This window comes from Lepisosteus platostomus, chromosome 3, assembly GCF_059453375.1.
Source record: "Lepisosteus platostomus isolate fLepPlt1 chromosome 3, fLepPlt1.hap1, whole genome shotgun sequence".
NCBI classification, from domain to species: Eukaryota; Metazoa; Chordata; class Actinopteri; order Semionotiformes; family Lepisosteidae; genus Lepisosteus; species Lepisosteus platostomus.
In genome coordinates this window covers 5886783-5904873 of record NC_142613.1, presented here as the reverse complement: position 1 = coordinate 5904873, position 18091 = coordinate 5886783, and the positions used below count along the sequence as shown (strand labels likewise).

At 41.8% G+C, this 18091-nt stretch overlaps 1 protein-coding gene across 1 annotated transcript in view; it reads right to left on the bottom strand.

Annotated features, from left to right (window-relative positions):
* adgra2 (adhesion G protein-coupled receptor A2) overlaps positions 1–16809 on the bottom strand; it is a 57108-nt gene extending 40299 nt beyond the window's left edge. Inside the window, exon 1 of the mRNA XM_088624076.1 lies at positions 16565–16809. Coding sequence (XP_088480202.1) covers positions 16565–16809 — 245 coding nt within the window. The remainder of the gene's footprint in view (positions 1–16564) is intronic.
* Positions 16810–18091: the final 1282 nt, after the last annotated feature.

The following is an 18091-nucleotide window of genomic DNA, read 5'->3' as shown; positions in this document are numbered from 1 at the left end:
TTGTTACATGAGGATATGACTCCATACAATATGAAATTTATTAGGAGCTATGCCTGGAATCATTTTGGTCAAATGGTGATCAGCTCTCCCAGCTATTTCTAGGGCAAAACATTGACATTAGTCAGTGGTACCTGGCTGTGATCTTCCCAGGGCAGCACTGATTCAAGAAGGGTCTCTCTAAACTGGATTCCCCACCAAATCATCCAAATTATTTGAAGTGACTCTCATTTGAAAAGCGAACCAAAGATACAATATGCACTGCTAGGAATCCAGATTTGTCACTTTTAATACAAGGTAGGGATAGGATGAATTGATCATTACTCACGTCTGGCATTACAGTAGTACATCATGGCAATCACTGAGCCCAGCCTAGACTGTGGCAAGTCTGTAGTCAGATTCTCACGGGAGATATCTCTTATCTGATTATGAAAGGAGATCTTTTGAAGGAGATCTTTATGTTGTCATCATCTCACCCGGAGCGACGGAACAGCAGCAGTTTAATCCAGATGAGAAATTCGGAAACTGGTGAATATACAGTAAAACAGATAAAAAACATCGCCCCTTTCTCATGTGTAAGCAGTCTTATGTTCTTATGTAAGTTAAAAAATTCTATTTTAATGAAGGACAAACTTCCTTCTCAGTTCTCACCATTTGGCCAATTAAAATGCTCTACCATGTGAAATATCAGCTAACTGTCTGGGACCAGGAGACACAAAAGTACAAAAATACATCAGCATGAGAGAGAAGTGGAGGAGTCATCTTGACCACCAAGAGTTCTGAGTGCTGGGAATAAAACTCCATGTTCATGGATTACAATCCGAATCAATGGTTCCTTCAGGAAACCCAATTCAATGAGGTTTTTGTGTCAGGATCGTGCTAACAACCACTCTAAGCTCTCACACTCTTACCACAGGATTCTAATAGCACCTCATAACTTCAAAATGCTATTTGACTGCATCTCCAGGGTACAAAATAATAGATTGAGCACACCAGGTCCAAGCCTGAACTTAACTCCCACACAATCTGTCATCTTCATCCCCCATCAAGAAAATAACCTGCAGATGGCCTGTAGCTTTCTATAGAAGCGTATATAGGCCTTTATAGAGAATCAGGACATTTCTCCAGAAACATGAAAGTTATTTTCATAGGGGTGTGAGGAAGTGGTGTAGGGGTAGCAGTGCTGTTAGTAAACACCCCGCTTATTCGGAACAGGGTCTGTTTCCGAGACACATGGCGATGGTTAGGGGCCAGCAGCTCATGGGATAAACAGGGAGAGGTCTGAGCACCGGGGTCCCTCGACAACAGCCTTTCATTGTAAAGTGCTGCAGCCTTCAGCCCTGCTAATGAAGCCAGAGCCCCCAATTACTGCTTTTATTTGTCTGCCAGAGCGGCAGTGCTCAGCGGGGAAGGGTCTGTGCCGTGTGTGACTGTGTGTGCGTCTGTGATCCGACAGCGCTTGAGTGTACTTCCCGGCTACTGTCTAAAAGGGCCTCCATTAATTTGGGTTTTTTTTTTTTGAAGTGTTGCAGCAAATCTATCAACGGCTCTCCGCATCTGTGGACAAAGGTTGCTCCTTTGCTGTTGGCCTGTGGAGAGCAACAGCAGTGAAGGCCTAAGCTGTTTCACCTTTTCTGAAAGTTCACCTGGAAATCATTTTGTAGTACGTTATGTTCACTTATGGGTTTGCTGTGCATTTGCTGTATGTTACCACATTGGACCAAGACCATAGCGTTACTTACAACAACATTAAACTTTAAACTGCAGTATTTACCTCAGCAAACAGAGCAGTATTGTCCATCCTGTAGATATTTGTGGCATGTTAAATCATGCAAGAATTGATGTTCAGTGCAGTGTTATTCTCTGAAAAAATCATACTCTATTTCTGTTGTGATTCTTTGCAAGTGATCGGTTTTAAATTTAACCACAAGCGCTGTTATTTCATACCTAACCCCCAGCCCAAAATAATTCAGCAGTTACCATCCCAGCCCATCCCATTGCCAAATTTCCAAATTACTATTATACATATACAGCATTGCCAAACCTGAACAGGCCTCAGCACTGTTTTCCTCATTAAGGCTGAGCCGAATGTCACTGCTTTCTGCTGAAATGAGACACACAGTGAGGCCAAGGCCCTGTCTGATAATGGCATTATAGAAATCCCTCAATAAAATGGGGTATTTTGTTCTTGAGATACATTTGACTCTGGCTGAATGTCTCCATTGTCTCTTACCACTGTGGTTTTAGCACGGTCACAGATTTCTGCCAAGTCTGAAAGATCAAACTTTTTTATCTCTTGTTGTGCAGTTATGCAAAACACGAACTATGTAATCGCAGGGTAAACAGAGTTATCCAAGAAAACAACATGGGCATGATTCCAGTGCAAGTTGGGTTTTTTTTCTTTATCTGCTCAGGGCCTTATTCCTGCAATTCCTTAAAGAAAGCTAGAAACTAGTTCCTGTGGTGAATAAGCATCACGGACCTGTGTTGAGAGCATCCCTGATAGTGGAATGGGAGTGTTATTGAGAAAAATGATAACCGTGGACACATGGAGGGGTCTCAAGGCGTTTGTGACAAAAAAAAGAGAGATGAAAAAAAGAGAAATGAAAAATCACAGAGCTGGTTACAAGTACAAATGGCAAGCCAGTATACTGTATGTGAAAACTCAGTGCTGATGCCAGGAAGGATGCTACAGTCATATGTCCTTCCAGCTTGTGAGTAGAGTGCTGTTGGAGAGTCACCTTTGTTGAACTTCCAAAAATCGGTCAGCTTGCCCTTTCAGTCTGCAATCAGAAAAGTATTGAACTTGGGAAAAGTGGCAAGTCTTATGAATTTCCGAGCTAGACTAGGGTGTAGTGAGCATCCTTCTGTATCCCTCTGTAAAACCTCAGACATTAACCGATATCGTGTTCCTAAATTGAAGTTTTTTGCCCCACTAACATTGAGCTAAAACCAAGAAAGTGAAGAGGCAGGTACCACCTGCATAACTGAAGGGAGAGATCCAGCATTTGACCAGGATTCTCAGGTTACAACAGATAAAAGTTTGGGGTCCTTGGAAAACATTACCGATTCGTGGTGCTTTGGCACTATTGAACATAACCAAGCACCACCAGCAAGCCACCAGACTGACTGGCTGCCAACCTCTGCCCAGTAGTGTTTGCACTGAGAGTTTTGAGGGTGTGTATGTCATCATTATGAATAGAGCAAAGGGTGTATGAGGGTCTCAAAGAGGGGCGGAAGGCTGTTTGTACTGTTTGTGAGTCAGTGTGTGTGCATTCCCGTGCGCACATGTTTGAGTGTATCCATTCACAACGCAGAGCTGAAGGAGTCACTCTGCTTCTCCCCAGCCTAAAATTAAAAAATCTGGCTTTTATAAAAAGGCTCTAATTAGAGAAGGGTGGCTTGGTATCTATTTTAGGAAGCTGTGGACTTGTGGCCACACACACCCACGTCCACACACCCACACACCCTGTGCACACACGTACGTTTGAGATTTGCGTGGATTCCCATAACACACAGAAACTTCCCATTCCCAAGATTTTGTATTCCCATAGCACCACAGCCACCACAGAAGTCCGGGCGCAATGTAGTACTCTTGTATTAGCAATTTAAGGCAGTAGCACAACCAGATTATCTTACAGAAGTCTTTCAAACAGGGCCAAAAAGGACAATTTAATGTGATCGCCTTTTCCACTTATTTTCTGCTATTTCTTTTCCCTACTATTTATGTTCTTGTCATTTTTCTCTGATTCACTGCTCTTGTTTCTACATAAATTGCTACTGACAAGCTAACCTTTACAAGGGTTTTCCACAGGTTATTAAGCATAAATGTTGCAGTTGCAGCACTATTTATGGTTGATGTTGAGAGCCTTTCAACGGCCCACTCTAAATTTTCTAGATTGTTTAGTTCCTTAAACATGTTTAGTCTTTTGTCGGGCAAACAGCAACGGGCACAGGTGTCACAAGTGCAGTTTCTCCCTGGTAGGGACCCAATGGGCTGTCTTTTTGGCATTACATGGTTCCAACAGCCAAACAGAGCCTAAGAGAACAAACAGATCAACAGAGTCAGAAGACTGGTCATGTGATCCGGTGAGTTTGCAACACCTTTCAAGCTCCAGACAGTTACAACTACATAAAGAGGCTCATACTGAAAGCTTTCTAGTATTCCCATCACACTATCAGGACACTCGATATTGCCGGGATGATTCCAATATTTTGTCCACAGCTGTAGGTGCATTGCCACAATCCTGCTTCAGTCCCACTGACGGTCAATGAGAATGATCACCGAAGCATTAACACTAGGTACTGTAGGCTGCACGCCATTCATGGTGAGAGAAGACCTGGCATGACACAAGGGCTACAGAGCCTCACTTTGTGCCGTACTGAATTGCCATAAATAATGTATACACATATGGTGGTCGCCACAGGCATCTTCGCCACAGACACCAACCCCTTTATTTCAGCTCTGACTCTGCACCCCAGCCCCATGGCAGGAACTGGAGACATCCTTCATGTGGTCAGGGCAAATGAGAGAGAGCAGAGTGGTGGGGACTGGGGGGTGGGAGGGGAGGTAAGGAGACAGGAGGCAGGAAAGGGGAAAGAGTGATGCAGTATGGATTGAGTTCAACCAAGCGACGCTGTAATGAATGACTGTATTTACAACAAGATAAAACGCCTCAGATAACCATCAGGGAGGTGAGGAGGAGACTAGTGATGTTATTGGGATAAAATATCAGTTCCAGATCAGAGAGACAGAATAAGCTTGTGGATCCTTACCTCATGAGAAACATCACCAAGCAGATCTAAACCAATCACATTAAAACAGGCACACAAAAGAGTGGCCGTATTCTGCGTATGTGGTCATACAAAGATGGAAATTAGAGACTGCCACTGCATTGCATTGAGGTGGAGTCATTGTAGATGCTATGACTTTCATGCTCTTGTAAACAGGTGTTCATGTAAATAAGCCAAGACCAGGTGCTGTGTACTTCATGCCTCTTAGCTTGAGTACTCTTGTATAGTCAGACATATGGAGTAAATTTATGCTTCACCAGTGGTATTTTCACAAGGCTCTGCAACTGTAATGACTGAAATGGACAAAAATGTTTTTTTTAATGGGTAGACCACTTTCAGTCTCTGGTAAATAACTGCAATTAAGAAAAGGTTTATTTATTTAGGATAAGGAGTTTTGCCAGATCCGAAAAAAAAATATTTGCAAGAGATGTTTGTGAGCAATTTCACAATGACGCAACTAAAGACCTTTCAAGAGCAGTAAGGCCAGCAGAGCAGGACTACAAGGACCTGTTGGAAACTGCAGTGATATCAGATATCTGAAGAGAACCCTTGGCTCCTAGACATCATTGGTTGTGGGGGTAAAGGAAGGCAGCATCAGTGTGGAGCAGCGGTTAGGACTGTGGGTTCAAATGCCAGGTAAGTGTTGTTATATCCTTGATCAAGATACTTCAGCTGAATTAGTCCACTACAATCCTCCATGTATAAGTGGGTACAAATGTAAGTTGCTTTGGATAAAAGCATCAATCAGATATTTTAGTTAGGATGGTGCCACAGAGTCCCTGATATGAACAGGTGCTCTGATCCCATCTCAGAGCTTCGTACATCAGACTTCTGTTTATTTATTTTTATTCGTAACAGGACCCCCACAACCCCCACCCAGCTATGTAGTCACTCAGCCCCCTTTCAGCCATTCCCCATGGGCTTATCTCTGGAATTCCTCTTGCATTCCATCTCTCCCTGGTCTGTTGATAAGATGTCCTTGAGGATGCACCACCAAATCCAGCTCCACATAAGCACACAAGGACACGTGCTTGCTCACTCCTGCAGGATCACAGACACCAAACCACTTGACCACAAGGAATTCAAAAACCTACACACATGCAGATTCTAAAACACACACGCACACACAGGCATGCCACCCACACACTACCACTCCCGATATAGAGTATTCATGCAGCACATTGAGGAAGGGCTATTCCAAATCCTATACTTGGAATATATAAAAGGTTAATAATAAGAGACTACTTGCACTATTCTGCCCATCAGAATTTCTGGAACTGGAAAACACTTGCATCTTAACAGCCCCATCATATCTGCTAACAAATAACACAGCAAAGAGCTCTTTACAAGCATCAACAGAACCAAAGATTTCCATGCATTCCATATGATCAATAAAAATATTTATTGAGTGCTTAGTCATGGAAATATTTGGCTTAACCCACTTGGCTGTGGGAGGACTGCATGAGACAAATGCCTAGAATGACAGAAAACCTTATTGAATTGACAGATTTGGGGAAATTGCTTCAACTGATGCTGCTACATTGGTTTAGAATAAGAACGTATAGCAACAGGTTAGTGAATCCCAAGCAGTGTAGTTTCTGGGGGAAAGTGATGTCATGACATCAGATAATTCAGGGTAGAATGAAGTTTTTGTGGGAACTGACATTTCTATAATGCTGCCAAACGAGTTTCCAGAGGAAGAGTACTGAGGAAAAAAAGAAAGATCTTTCTGGAAGACAGAGGTTTCAGTTTAGGTTTACATTATTGAAATGCTTAAATACGTCTTTCTGATAAAAGTTAATTTTTAATAATGAAACACAACACAAAAAAACAGGCAACCATAAAAGGCTGCCCTCCAAAAGTAACATTTTTGGCTTGACATCAGTCTACAGATGTTTTTCCCTAAGAAAATCATTAAGTTTGCACAATGAGTAGGAAGATTACTGGTTTTGAATAGTAGGATGGCCTACGACTTTTACTGTTTTTTTTGCTAAGACAAGTCAAAATACCAGTAAACTATCTCATGTCTCATCCTCTTTAGGACACACAAGGAGATAACCTAATGATTTTCCTCTAATAACTCTCTAAAATGCAGGTCTACTGTACCACTGTGTATTGCTTATACATTCATTTTGCTTACAGAGAACCCTGTTTGGTTAATATGTGCCAAACAAATTAGTGAAATTACCAAAATATATGGGACTAACGTACTTTCCTCACATCATTTCCCAAACTTCCACATGATTATCTGCATCAAGACCTTCATGCTACCCCAGGCCAGTATATACAGATGTGTTTGTGCGTGCTCCAGACTTTGCTGCAGATGTACTATCTTATGTCAACACCATTGACATGAACACCAGACAGTCAAGGTATCTCACTTCATCTTCTTTGTCCTATCTTTCTCCTGCAGACTGATGCCTGTCCCATTTGTTCTGTGTAATCCCCAGCTGCTTTTGAACAGCTAGTCTCTTATTGGCCAGAACTAATTAACTCAAAGACGCTGTATCTTTCTCCTCCCTCACGTGTCTAAAACATTAGGCGATAACACTTCTAAGCCCCTTCCCTTCATGGCATTTTTTCCATGTCTGAGAAGCCTTGACGTTTTTCTGCAGCTCTTCGTTAGTAAGACAACAATCCAAAGTGGAATATGCATCATGACACAACAGGCTAAGCAGCTGGAAAAAAAGCAAAGCACATATAAAATGATGCATATACAGTGCAGTACTACAAAATTCTGTTCTTGGAGGACAGAGTGGTCCATATGCCAGAACAGAACTGGACATGTTGGTGTTGGGCAGTTCCTCTGGAAAGGGTTCTGGGGTGGTCATGAAAGGTGTGGATAAAAGGAATGCAGGGAGATTTCAAACAAGACATTTGGGTGAGTGTGTGTGTGGAGAGATGGAAGACTTTGGCATCATGTAAGAACTTCATGAGACTACTTAAAGCTGCAGCCCAAAAACACAAAGAGAGAAGCCAGAATTAAACTGGAGCATAAAATAAAACTAAATTATTTTGGTTGACAAATATTTTGACCTTTTTCACTGGGAAAAAGGCAATTCCTTGCAGTTTTGACAGAATGTGCTATTAGTGACAAATGCAGAACAAGTACCCCAAACTCCCGGTTCAGGCCTCTTCCGGCCTGATAAGAACCCAGGCTTTGTTCAGTAGTGCAGTTCTAGAAACACTGGCCCCTCTACTGTAGCTACACTGTGTATCAGGACTCCTTCTACTTCACAGCCGAACGTAATTAGCCTTAAATATAGACCCGCATAAGCTCACATCTGGAAGACGTTTGGAAATAGCAGTTTCCTACCAGGACGACTAAATATTTAGGTTGAGAGTTACTGCGTGTGGATGAACTTGTGTTGGGGGAGAGGGAGAGAGAGATGGAAAGAGGTTAAGCAGCTTCCAAATACTGTTGGAGGTTTTTACAGAAACAATTTTTACAAACTCCATGTTTTAGGAGCTAACAGGGTTTTTTTTATTAGATGCTTTCATTCTAAATGTATGGTTTAATCTCTTCACTTGAGAGGGATGAAAAAGAATGTAGACAACCTCTATTTTGAAACATTAAGGGTCATGACTACTTTTGAATAAAGAACTGTAATGATTCATAGAAACTAAACTACTGGATAGACAGGACAGTAGTTCCAGACAGGAACAATACTTCTTCATACTCCATGAATAATCATGCATGAAATGCAAAATGCATTATCAAAAAATTTAAATAACATAGTAATGATGTTTGTAAAATGTTAATTATACTTATTACAATGAAACATTTTTTCAACAAATTTCTATAAGTCAGAAAGAAACATGAATTTTATGATGTAACAGACCCACAAAATAAGTGACATTCTGCGTCACCTATCAAACAATGAAGAGATTTCAAAGAACATGAGACACAAAACTGTGTATTAAAAAATAGCCATTAAAAATAAAGACTCCAGCCGGGAAATGAATGCGTACCAAATGACACAAAAACGAATAAAACCAACCTTGTTTTACCTTCTGGGACTTTCACAGACATGCAAACGTTTTTATGTAACTGTTATGTATGTTTAACCTGATTACCAAAAGATGATCACAGTGAATGTGTGATGGAAGTAGGAAATGGAGGGAAACAGGAGAACAGGCTTTTGCTAACGTTTATTTAGATTTGACAACATCAGACTAATACTTTTAATAAACAATCCCAGTCAAGATTTCCTTCGGACACAAGCATCTCAGCAGGAATGCTCACCAAGGCCAGCTGTCACGACTTAAACAACACATCCAGGGCTCTGACCTTCCAAACCAGTCTCACGATCCATAGACACTTGGTCTGAGAGAATACATTTGAATAATGTGCCTTCAGTACATCTGGGTATGTCTGAAAAGAACATCTGCAACACTCCTGATTTTTGGGCATTGAAGACAATCTCTTGCTGGGGCCTGGTATTCATCCAAGGTCACTTTGCAATGAATAAAATTTGCAGTCCTACCTTCCAGTGATTTTATGTGTTAGGGGAGGAATTCAGAATGTGTAAATGAAAATGCACAGAAGCTATCGTCACCCTAAAGAAATACAAATCAAAGCAGCAAAATGTTCTCGGTTACTTTTATAATAATTCTTTTCTTCTAAAAGTAACAATGTTTTTGCAGGAAAATCCAAAAGCAGAAGATTCCAGTCTGATTGATCCCTGTGCTTGGTCTTTTCATAAGGTTTTTCTTTTGCTGGTGGGGAATGTGGAGCACATCCAAATATTTAGATTTCTCTAAGCCATCAAGATAATTTGCTTCAATTGCAGGACATTTTCTCATTTGGATCATTTGAATTAGGAGACTGGGAATTGTGAACGGTCAAGCTTCACCAGATTTAAAGGTAAACGGTTGATTTTGAAACCTTGGCTGTTTCTAAACCTGCTGTTTGTTGTCTTATAACGCTTTAAGAAATTCCCTGTATCTTCAGGATGAAAGAGGATTTTTTCCTGGAGCTGTCGTTTCAGATAGCTGTGCAGGAGCTGGTCCTCAGACAGTAACTGCACATAATGGCTAGAAAAGCTGTTTTTAATAATGAAGTGTGTGGAAGATGTGTGGAAGAGCAAAAACACAGAACACTTTCTCCTGCTGGACTTATCAGGAGTTTTTTCTTTTTTTTTTCATAACATTACTTTATTAACCCTTTACAATTTCTTGCATTAGGAATTATCTTTTTGCATACCCCAGCTTGCTCTCCATGAGACACACAGATAGGGAGAGAGCCTGGGGTCAGAGCACAGGGTCAGCCATTGTACAGCACCCCTGGAGCAGTTGGGGTTAAGGGCCTTGCTCAGGAGCCCAACGGAGTAGGATTCCTCTGCTGGCTGTGGGATTTGAACCAGCAACCTTCCAGCCACAGGTGCAGATCCTTAGCCACAGAGCCGCCACTTATCAGGAGTGCTGACACTGTCGTTTTTAGCTCTGTTCTTTCAGTTTGCAACTGCTGATTGGAAACTGAAGGTGAGTGTTTGGAGTGTAGGATGAGCATAGGGTAGACATCACTGCTCCCAGTGGTCTTGTGACATCCAGCTTGGCTGTTGGCTAGGCCTGGGTCAGCCAGGGTAGCTGTAGTTCATGTAAAATAATGTCTTGCATGACTTGCCAGACCCTTGTGAATTTGATGTGCCTCTACTCAAAGCCACGCTCGCCAGTGGGAGCCGGCTCTAATCTGGGAGAGAAAGTGGGACCCCATCACTGTTTCACGCTGGTATGTGGGTCACAGCAGGGAAGTGCAGCTCATTAACTAATGGTGACACAACACTGCAGGGGGGGGGGCTAAGCAACTGCTTGATTTGTAATTAAAAAACACAAACAGCCTTTTTCTGTGTCTCTCCGCACTGCTTTTGTTATAAACAAAGCTTTTGTTATAAGTAAACACAGTCTGACAAAACTGTCCTTGAATGTCATGGTTAGGTTTTTACGTTTAAAGTCTTAACGGTCTTAAACCAAGGAAACAACCCGATTCAATAAAAGCATTACATCAAATTCCCTTGAACACAACAAGAATACTTACTGAACAATTGACACAAATGTGGGTTAACATTCTCCATTAACCCCCCGATGTCTGTAGTTCTAATGGTTTCTAATTCTAACTGGAGTATGGAACAAGCTACCCAGCCATGTCATTGACACCATAACCTGGCTTCTTCCAAGAATGCATGAGATCCTAGGATCAATTAGCTACTTAATACTACTTGGTTAAATGGGTCGAATGACCACCTCCCGTTTGTACTGTTTCTTATGTTCTGATGTTTCTTAGGTTGCATTCATTTTTGTGCCCTTTAGGTGCTGGATTTGGAATGATGTTACAATAAAGTCTTATGCTGTGGGTTAAGGGTGAATGTAAAGGGGGAACATATCAGGATGAGATGACATTGCCAGAGTGATGCCTGTTTGGTGAAAACAGACTGAGAGAAATCACTCAGTTCTCTGGGACCAGTAGCTCAGAAATGTTGCAATATTAAATAATGTGCTTGCATAACTGCTTTTCCAAAACCATCTTATGTTCTGGGAACCATACTACCAAAACAAAACCAGCCTTCTGGGAAGAGCTCAAAGAAGAGCAACCAAGATAATCACATGCAATTAATCATAACAAATTCACTTTCCACCAGAATGGCAAAAATAACTTGGTGAGGATTTTATTCAGGTGGTCTGAAGGAAAAAAAAAACAGAAGTTGTTTCACACATCACACAGAACTCCAGAACCAGTGATGCAAATGAAAGAAAAACAGAAGGTGCAGAGGTGTGTCTTTTGGGAATAATCTGGGGCCGAATAGTGGAGCTTGATTTTCTGGGTCACCCGAAGAAACTCCATGGTATCTGTTGGACACAAAGCTACTTGCAGCTTAAAAAGCAAAACAGGTGGAATGGACCAAGGTGAATACAGGACCAAATCCATCAGACACCTCTCCAATCACCTTAACTGAGACATGCGCTGGAATCCTAAAACAGGATAAATCCGAACTAAACAATGGAGACAGAGGTGCACTAGTACTCTAATGCCATAATTGTAATTATATCTCTCACCAGATTGTGGAAAGCATTTAACTAAATTCTTGTTTGCCTTATTAAAAAAAAGGTATAGCTTGTAAAGGAAAGCAACGTAGAAATTTGTGCTTTATAGACCTGCTTAATTTCACATCAAACTGGTGGACACAGTCTGCCTAGGCACACAGAAGGCAATTGTGCAGCAGCTGCCCGAGATTGCTGGGATATTACGGTATTAAAATAAGTAGCCAAGCCGCCATTAAAACACAAAGCATAAGGATAAAAAGAAGAGAAAATGTGTTTCTAGTTATCCCAGTTTAGCGGGGCCAAGTTAGCCCAAAGGGGGGAGAAATTGAACTCAAGAGTGTTTCCTTCAATCGATTGTGGATTTAAAGTGACACTCCTCTAAGCCAACAGCTCTCTGAGACTCAGAAGGCAGTAACACTTTGTTTTATGGATCTGCTGCAAAGAGCGAACGTCGTCTGCCCACTTGGCTCCATAACATCGGAACATATAATGAAGTTCATGAATTTCTAATTTTTGGTTAAACCAGAACTGGATCAGTTTCAGACACATTTCAAAAAGTGTTAACTGCTAAACCCCAATTGTTTGACCTAAACGTGAACTCCACACCTACAGCATGACACATCACTTTCATCCATCTGATACAGATGGCTCAAGCGAAAACTGTGGTGAATGATGTAACGTGATGTTATGATGATGCACACTTCCAAAACACATACAAAGAGGACGTCTGGAGCCTGTGGACATATTATTTTCGTAAGCAACATACAATTTAACCAAAAAAAATGTATGTAAGATAACACATTTTATCACAAAGTTGTTTAAAGTGACAAAATTATTTGTTTAATTTATATGTTCGCACAAATTGGAAATTAATTGAATTGGTTCCTGATTTACTTGAGGAACCCTAGACCACAAGAGATATCCTAACACTATAAGGTATCTTAAAAGGAATCAGTGCAGGTGGACATATTTAAATGACACAACACAACATGAATTAAAAGCAATTTGGGAGAAAACATTTTTCGAATACAAAGGTCAAAATTGTTTGGAATGCCTTGCCAAGCTTAAACCGGCATAGTGCTAGGGGATACGTTGTGAATGAGGTAGATTACTGAGCTCATGGAATGTGAGCAGACTCTGGTGGGCCAGAGTTTGATTTTTTTCACTAGAGTCTGTTTCACCTCAACCATGCAACTCTGACATCATGTAGCATGAGATCAGACAGACTGGGCATCATTTAACTGTCCCTATGAACAACAATTCCGCCAGAGTAATATTATCGATTTCTCAAATAAGTTACTGCATTTAGAATAGTTACCAAATGATAAAGAGAACCTTATTCTCACCTTATGGTGCATTAAAATATGTTTACAAGTTATCTTCGTGCAAGGCTATGGCACCATAGAATACAGCTGTTTTGTTGCAACACCATATATTTTCACCAAGACACAGCAATAAATGTGTTAACTAAAATGCCTTTATTTGCCTGTCTATATTTGCCATTAACCATTTTAGCACAGACTGGATTTATCACGGTCATTCTCCTTTTTCAGAGAGCTCAGCGACATACTGTAAAAAGTTTCAAAAGCCTGTTTCTACCTTGGACTGTAAGTTCTGCCATCAGCAAACATGCCCAAGGTTTATCTTACCATTCATAATATACGAGCTATGCTCTGAAATAAGCATATACCCTTAATCATGCCACAAATGGGATGAAGTGGAAAACAGAAGGGCTTTTTAATACCTTTTAATGTGACTATCCAAATCAATCCCAAGACCAGAAAACACAGGCCTATCTCTTGGCTAATTCAGTACCTGAGCCAGCCAAGATAAAAAATTGGTTGCAGCTGCATTAAGGCTTTTGTATTACAGCTCAGCTTTATTAATTTCTGATTTTCCATCGAAGATAAACTAACATTTACTAGCTATTTTTAAATGGTTTCAAAATGTGTGTGCAACTTTCGAACTTACATTCTTACTAATAGAATGAGTTAATTCTGGATTCTGACATCGGATGAACTAAGGATAAACGTTTCACCCTGTCTGGATAACTATTGTTTTGGTGGACATACAACTAATTTATATTTGCAAACGACAGCTTGGTGAGCTGCAGCTCGCTTTTGAAAAATACGCAGGAAGACCAATTCCACCAACAGGATGCAGCAAAGTGATAACAATCAGTTACTTCATAGATCCTTTGTTGCTAATAAACTGAAAGTTAATACATATTCTTAACAGTATATAAGCACCATATATACGTTTTATACCACCATATATACACCATATATATGTACTCTTTATCATACACAGATCATACATGTGCACATAAACAACGCCATATATTTATCTAAAATATAGGATATAAACAGTACATGTATTTACCCCCGCCCCCCACAAAACAAAATACATAATTGAAACATTGGCTACCCAGTGTTGGCTTAAAAATCTCTCATAAATCATTTTTTTTTTAAATATAAGACGTCTTTGTATCGTCTAATAAGACCGAGGAAATTGTGGAACGGTAAAAATGGCTTTTAGAAGGTGAGGTGTCCTAGTTTATGAGGACGAGGGGTAACACTTTTCCCTTGTAACTCACAAATGATCTAAAACTTTATCCACTGAGAAGTTGCCACCACAGAATAGCGCAGTCCTCAAATATGTCGCGCATTCGAAGTCAGGGCAACCTCTGCTGCGATCGCTGACGCGGGCCCCGCGGGGGTGATAACTGCGCGTAAGGCACCGGTTACGTCAGCTGTTCGAGGCGATTGCTGGAGGTGAGCGCTGCAGTTCACCGAGAGGGCCTGGGACTAATTCGGTAATGATAACTAACACGTGAAACAGGGAGAACGATTTCCTTTCAACTCACAAAGCCCGAGCAAGAAAACGCTACTAACAGAGTAATTGGAGGCAGGCGTAGTTCACGAGATGTGGGAGCGCGTTATTAACACACTTGGGTCTACAAATACGTTTTCAACGCTTTATTATTGTGAACACGGATACTTCTTCGCGTTATAATGTTATCAGAAACATACTATACTTCACGATCGAGCTGCTATGGAGCATCGTTTAATATAAAACAGAAATTGTGTATTGCTTGTATTGTTTTAAGTATTTTATTTTAGTTCTGGAAAAGTGTATTCTCCTCCGCGAGTTATAGCGTTTAGTCCGCAAATGGTCTTGGAGAAAAAAACGCAGAATCGTGGCCTCATGCTTCAGAGATTTAACTACAAAAGTAGTTAAACCACTCCAAGCAACGGTGGTTTAAACAAGTATCTTGGGGGAAAAAAACAACAGCTTTGACATAAGGTAACGAATGGAGTAAAGCTAGTGGGGAAAATTAGTTTGAAATGTAGTTTGAAAATTAGGCCGTACGCATTGCTCTTAAAATGCGTCTACGTGAAATTTAAAAATACTCGAAAAAGATGAATCTGATGTTTTAGAAATTAAAGTGTAACAGAATGTTTTTCTATAAAGCGAACTGGATTTGGAATTCACGGGGCAAACGATGTAAAAAAGGCTCTAGCTCAATGGCCCGCTACATGCAGTCTATATACAATAGCGAACTACTGTACTGTACGTCATTAAACGACGTGAAAACACAGTGCAAGCTGGCCAGTTCTCTTGCTGCATAATGTTTTTACTGTAAAAAAAAGAGCCGTCGAACTTTATATAAACAAACGCGCGCCGCCCCTTTAAAGACACAGATGAGCGACAGTGTGTCCCACACGCTTGAACTTCATGCCAACAGAAAATGAAATACAACTTATTCCACCTACATTCGCTAAACGTCGCCCACTTTTTTTTTTCTCGTGACTTCATCGGTCGCCCCTAAACCTGAGCCAGCTCTGGCATTTGTTGTTTTGCGCAGTTGCAAAAGCCTCGGTTCAGATACATGCTTGCAAAAACCGCCGCTGTCTTAACGGTGGGCAAACCCGTCACGTTGTAAAACACGGCTGAGACAACGGGGACCCGCTGTGTGATTCTCTAAGGCGATTCTAGTTGCATCACAGTACCCGAGCTAAAAGAAGCAGATAACGTCCCGATGTCAGTGGCTGGCCATGAGACGTCAGGAGCGTAGTCTTTGTGGATCCATCAAGGACAGGCAGCTTGTACTGCGTACAGGGAGGAGGTTGAAACCCTGGCAGTATGGTGCCAGGAGAACAGCCTCTCTCTGAACATCAGCAAAGACATTTCATTGCCAGCAACTACTGCCGCACGCTGTATTGTTGTGCATTTGATAAATTGATTGATTGATTGATTGTACTCTCTGCATTGACTCAAATGCTGTACAACACCTCTGCACCCCTGGCCTGATACTCAAGTGTAGAAATACGTGTGCGGTCAAATGAATGAAATGTGTGTTTGTGAAGAAAACGGTGAATTCCGATGCCCAATACGTCAATGTCATGATATGTATGATACTGGTGTGGGAGAATGCCTTAATTGCATATGTTGAGAGTTCGGGTCCGACCCGGCCACCAAGAAGCTAGTAGAGGTCACTTCCACGTTGAACGGTACAATGAAAGAAAAAGAAATACTCTTAATTTAACCTTGCAGAGTGGAACCGACCTCTGCCTCCCCCTGAATTGGACCTGATTCTTTTTTTTTAACTTGCTCCGCTAAAGAATACATGGCCAGATCTCGACTTCACTCCCTTCCTTCGCACTTCACGCCCTGTCCTGCTACCGTTTAAGACCTGGGCCGAAAACTCAAAACTCCTTCTTGTACTCACAGGGTGACGGTCAGGTTGGGGAGCAGTCTAGCCTGGGGCGGCTCGGTCAGTTCTTCCCCGATGCAGCTCACTTTCTTGCGGGAAGCCGTGGCGTGAGACTTGGAGCGGTCGTCGGTGCAGCGGCAGCCGCTGATGGTGGTCAGCTCGGAGCAGGCTTTGGCCAGCCGAGAGCCGGAGACAGCGAAAAGAACAAGGAGCAGAAATAAGGGGAAACAGAACGGCACGCCAGCCCCCGGCACCCGCATTGTCCCCGTCTGTTCAGCCTCAGCTGTCCCGCTGTCAGCCCATGTCTCCGAGGGCGCAAATCCGCCGATTACTGCCGCGGGCTCATTTGTAGGTTTACAAATTAATTTCTGTGTCTTCTGGTTGAGACTGCGCCGAGAACCGCGCTGCGGGATGTGTTGAGACCTTAATCAAAAATGGCCAAGCCAAGCAGATCTCCTCTTGCTGTCACCGTGGATAAATTATTAGTGATCAAAGAAGAATCCAGAAGCTGTCACTTTTCAAAATGTGCGCTCCGTTATGAAAACCTCAACTGTCTTAAGTGACGTTTAGCACAGCTCAATAGTGCTTTAATACTATCTCGGATAAAATGAATACCAAATACATTATTATTGATTACAAGACAAAAGTAAGCACTGTTATGTTGGTTTTAAAGCAGTTGTTCTTCACTCGATTAGAGTTCCAAAGGGAAACGTTAATGAAGTTGTTTCTAAATGAGGCAATTAACTGTTTCTTAGAACTTTCACTCCGTTGCATCCCTCCGAATGGATTCCTAATGACATTTACATTGTTTAGCCGAGAAAACCGACCCTCGGGTTGGTTATGCGCCGTCTAAGAATTCGTGCTGTACAGTCCTCTGGTGAAAAACAAATTTCTTTCCTTCCTCTTCTGGTATCCTGTACAGTTCATTGAAGCGCATGACAAATGAAATAGGAATTACAGCCGTACTGTAATTCCCAAATTTGGGAGCTGACAGGACGCGGGGACGTTTCTTTCTTATTTTTCACGCACCAAGTTGCCAGTTTTGGAGTTGATTGTTCCGTTATCAACCTCCCGGTATCTCTTAAATAAAGAACTCCTATGTGGGAAGGAAAGCGCCGGTCCGGATAACGGTAGTGGGAGCCCTGCGCGGCTCGGCTGTGATGGCTAAGCTGTAGCGGTCTGCGCCTGCCACTCTGTCACACTCCACTCCAGTCAGGGCCTCCAGAGCGCGCATCCCCTCCCCAGCGGCGGGGAGCGCGCAATTCTTCAGGGTCCTAGCGCGGGAAACGCCACGCGTTTAGCACTTGTGTTGGCAATAGCAAGAAAGACGTTTTCACCCTGTGTCCTGAGGAACACTTGAGCATGATCACGGATCTGCTATAGCTATGTATGCAATTGAAAACGACGTTAAAAAAACACTTTGAAATGAACAGAGGTGCAGTATATTCTGTAACACAATTTATAACTGTTTTCTGTATTCCACTGGCTTCAACCAGTCATGCTTATTTATATTTATTATAAGAGACTCCAGAATTCCCAGTT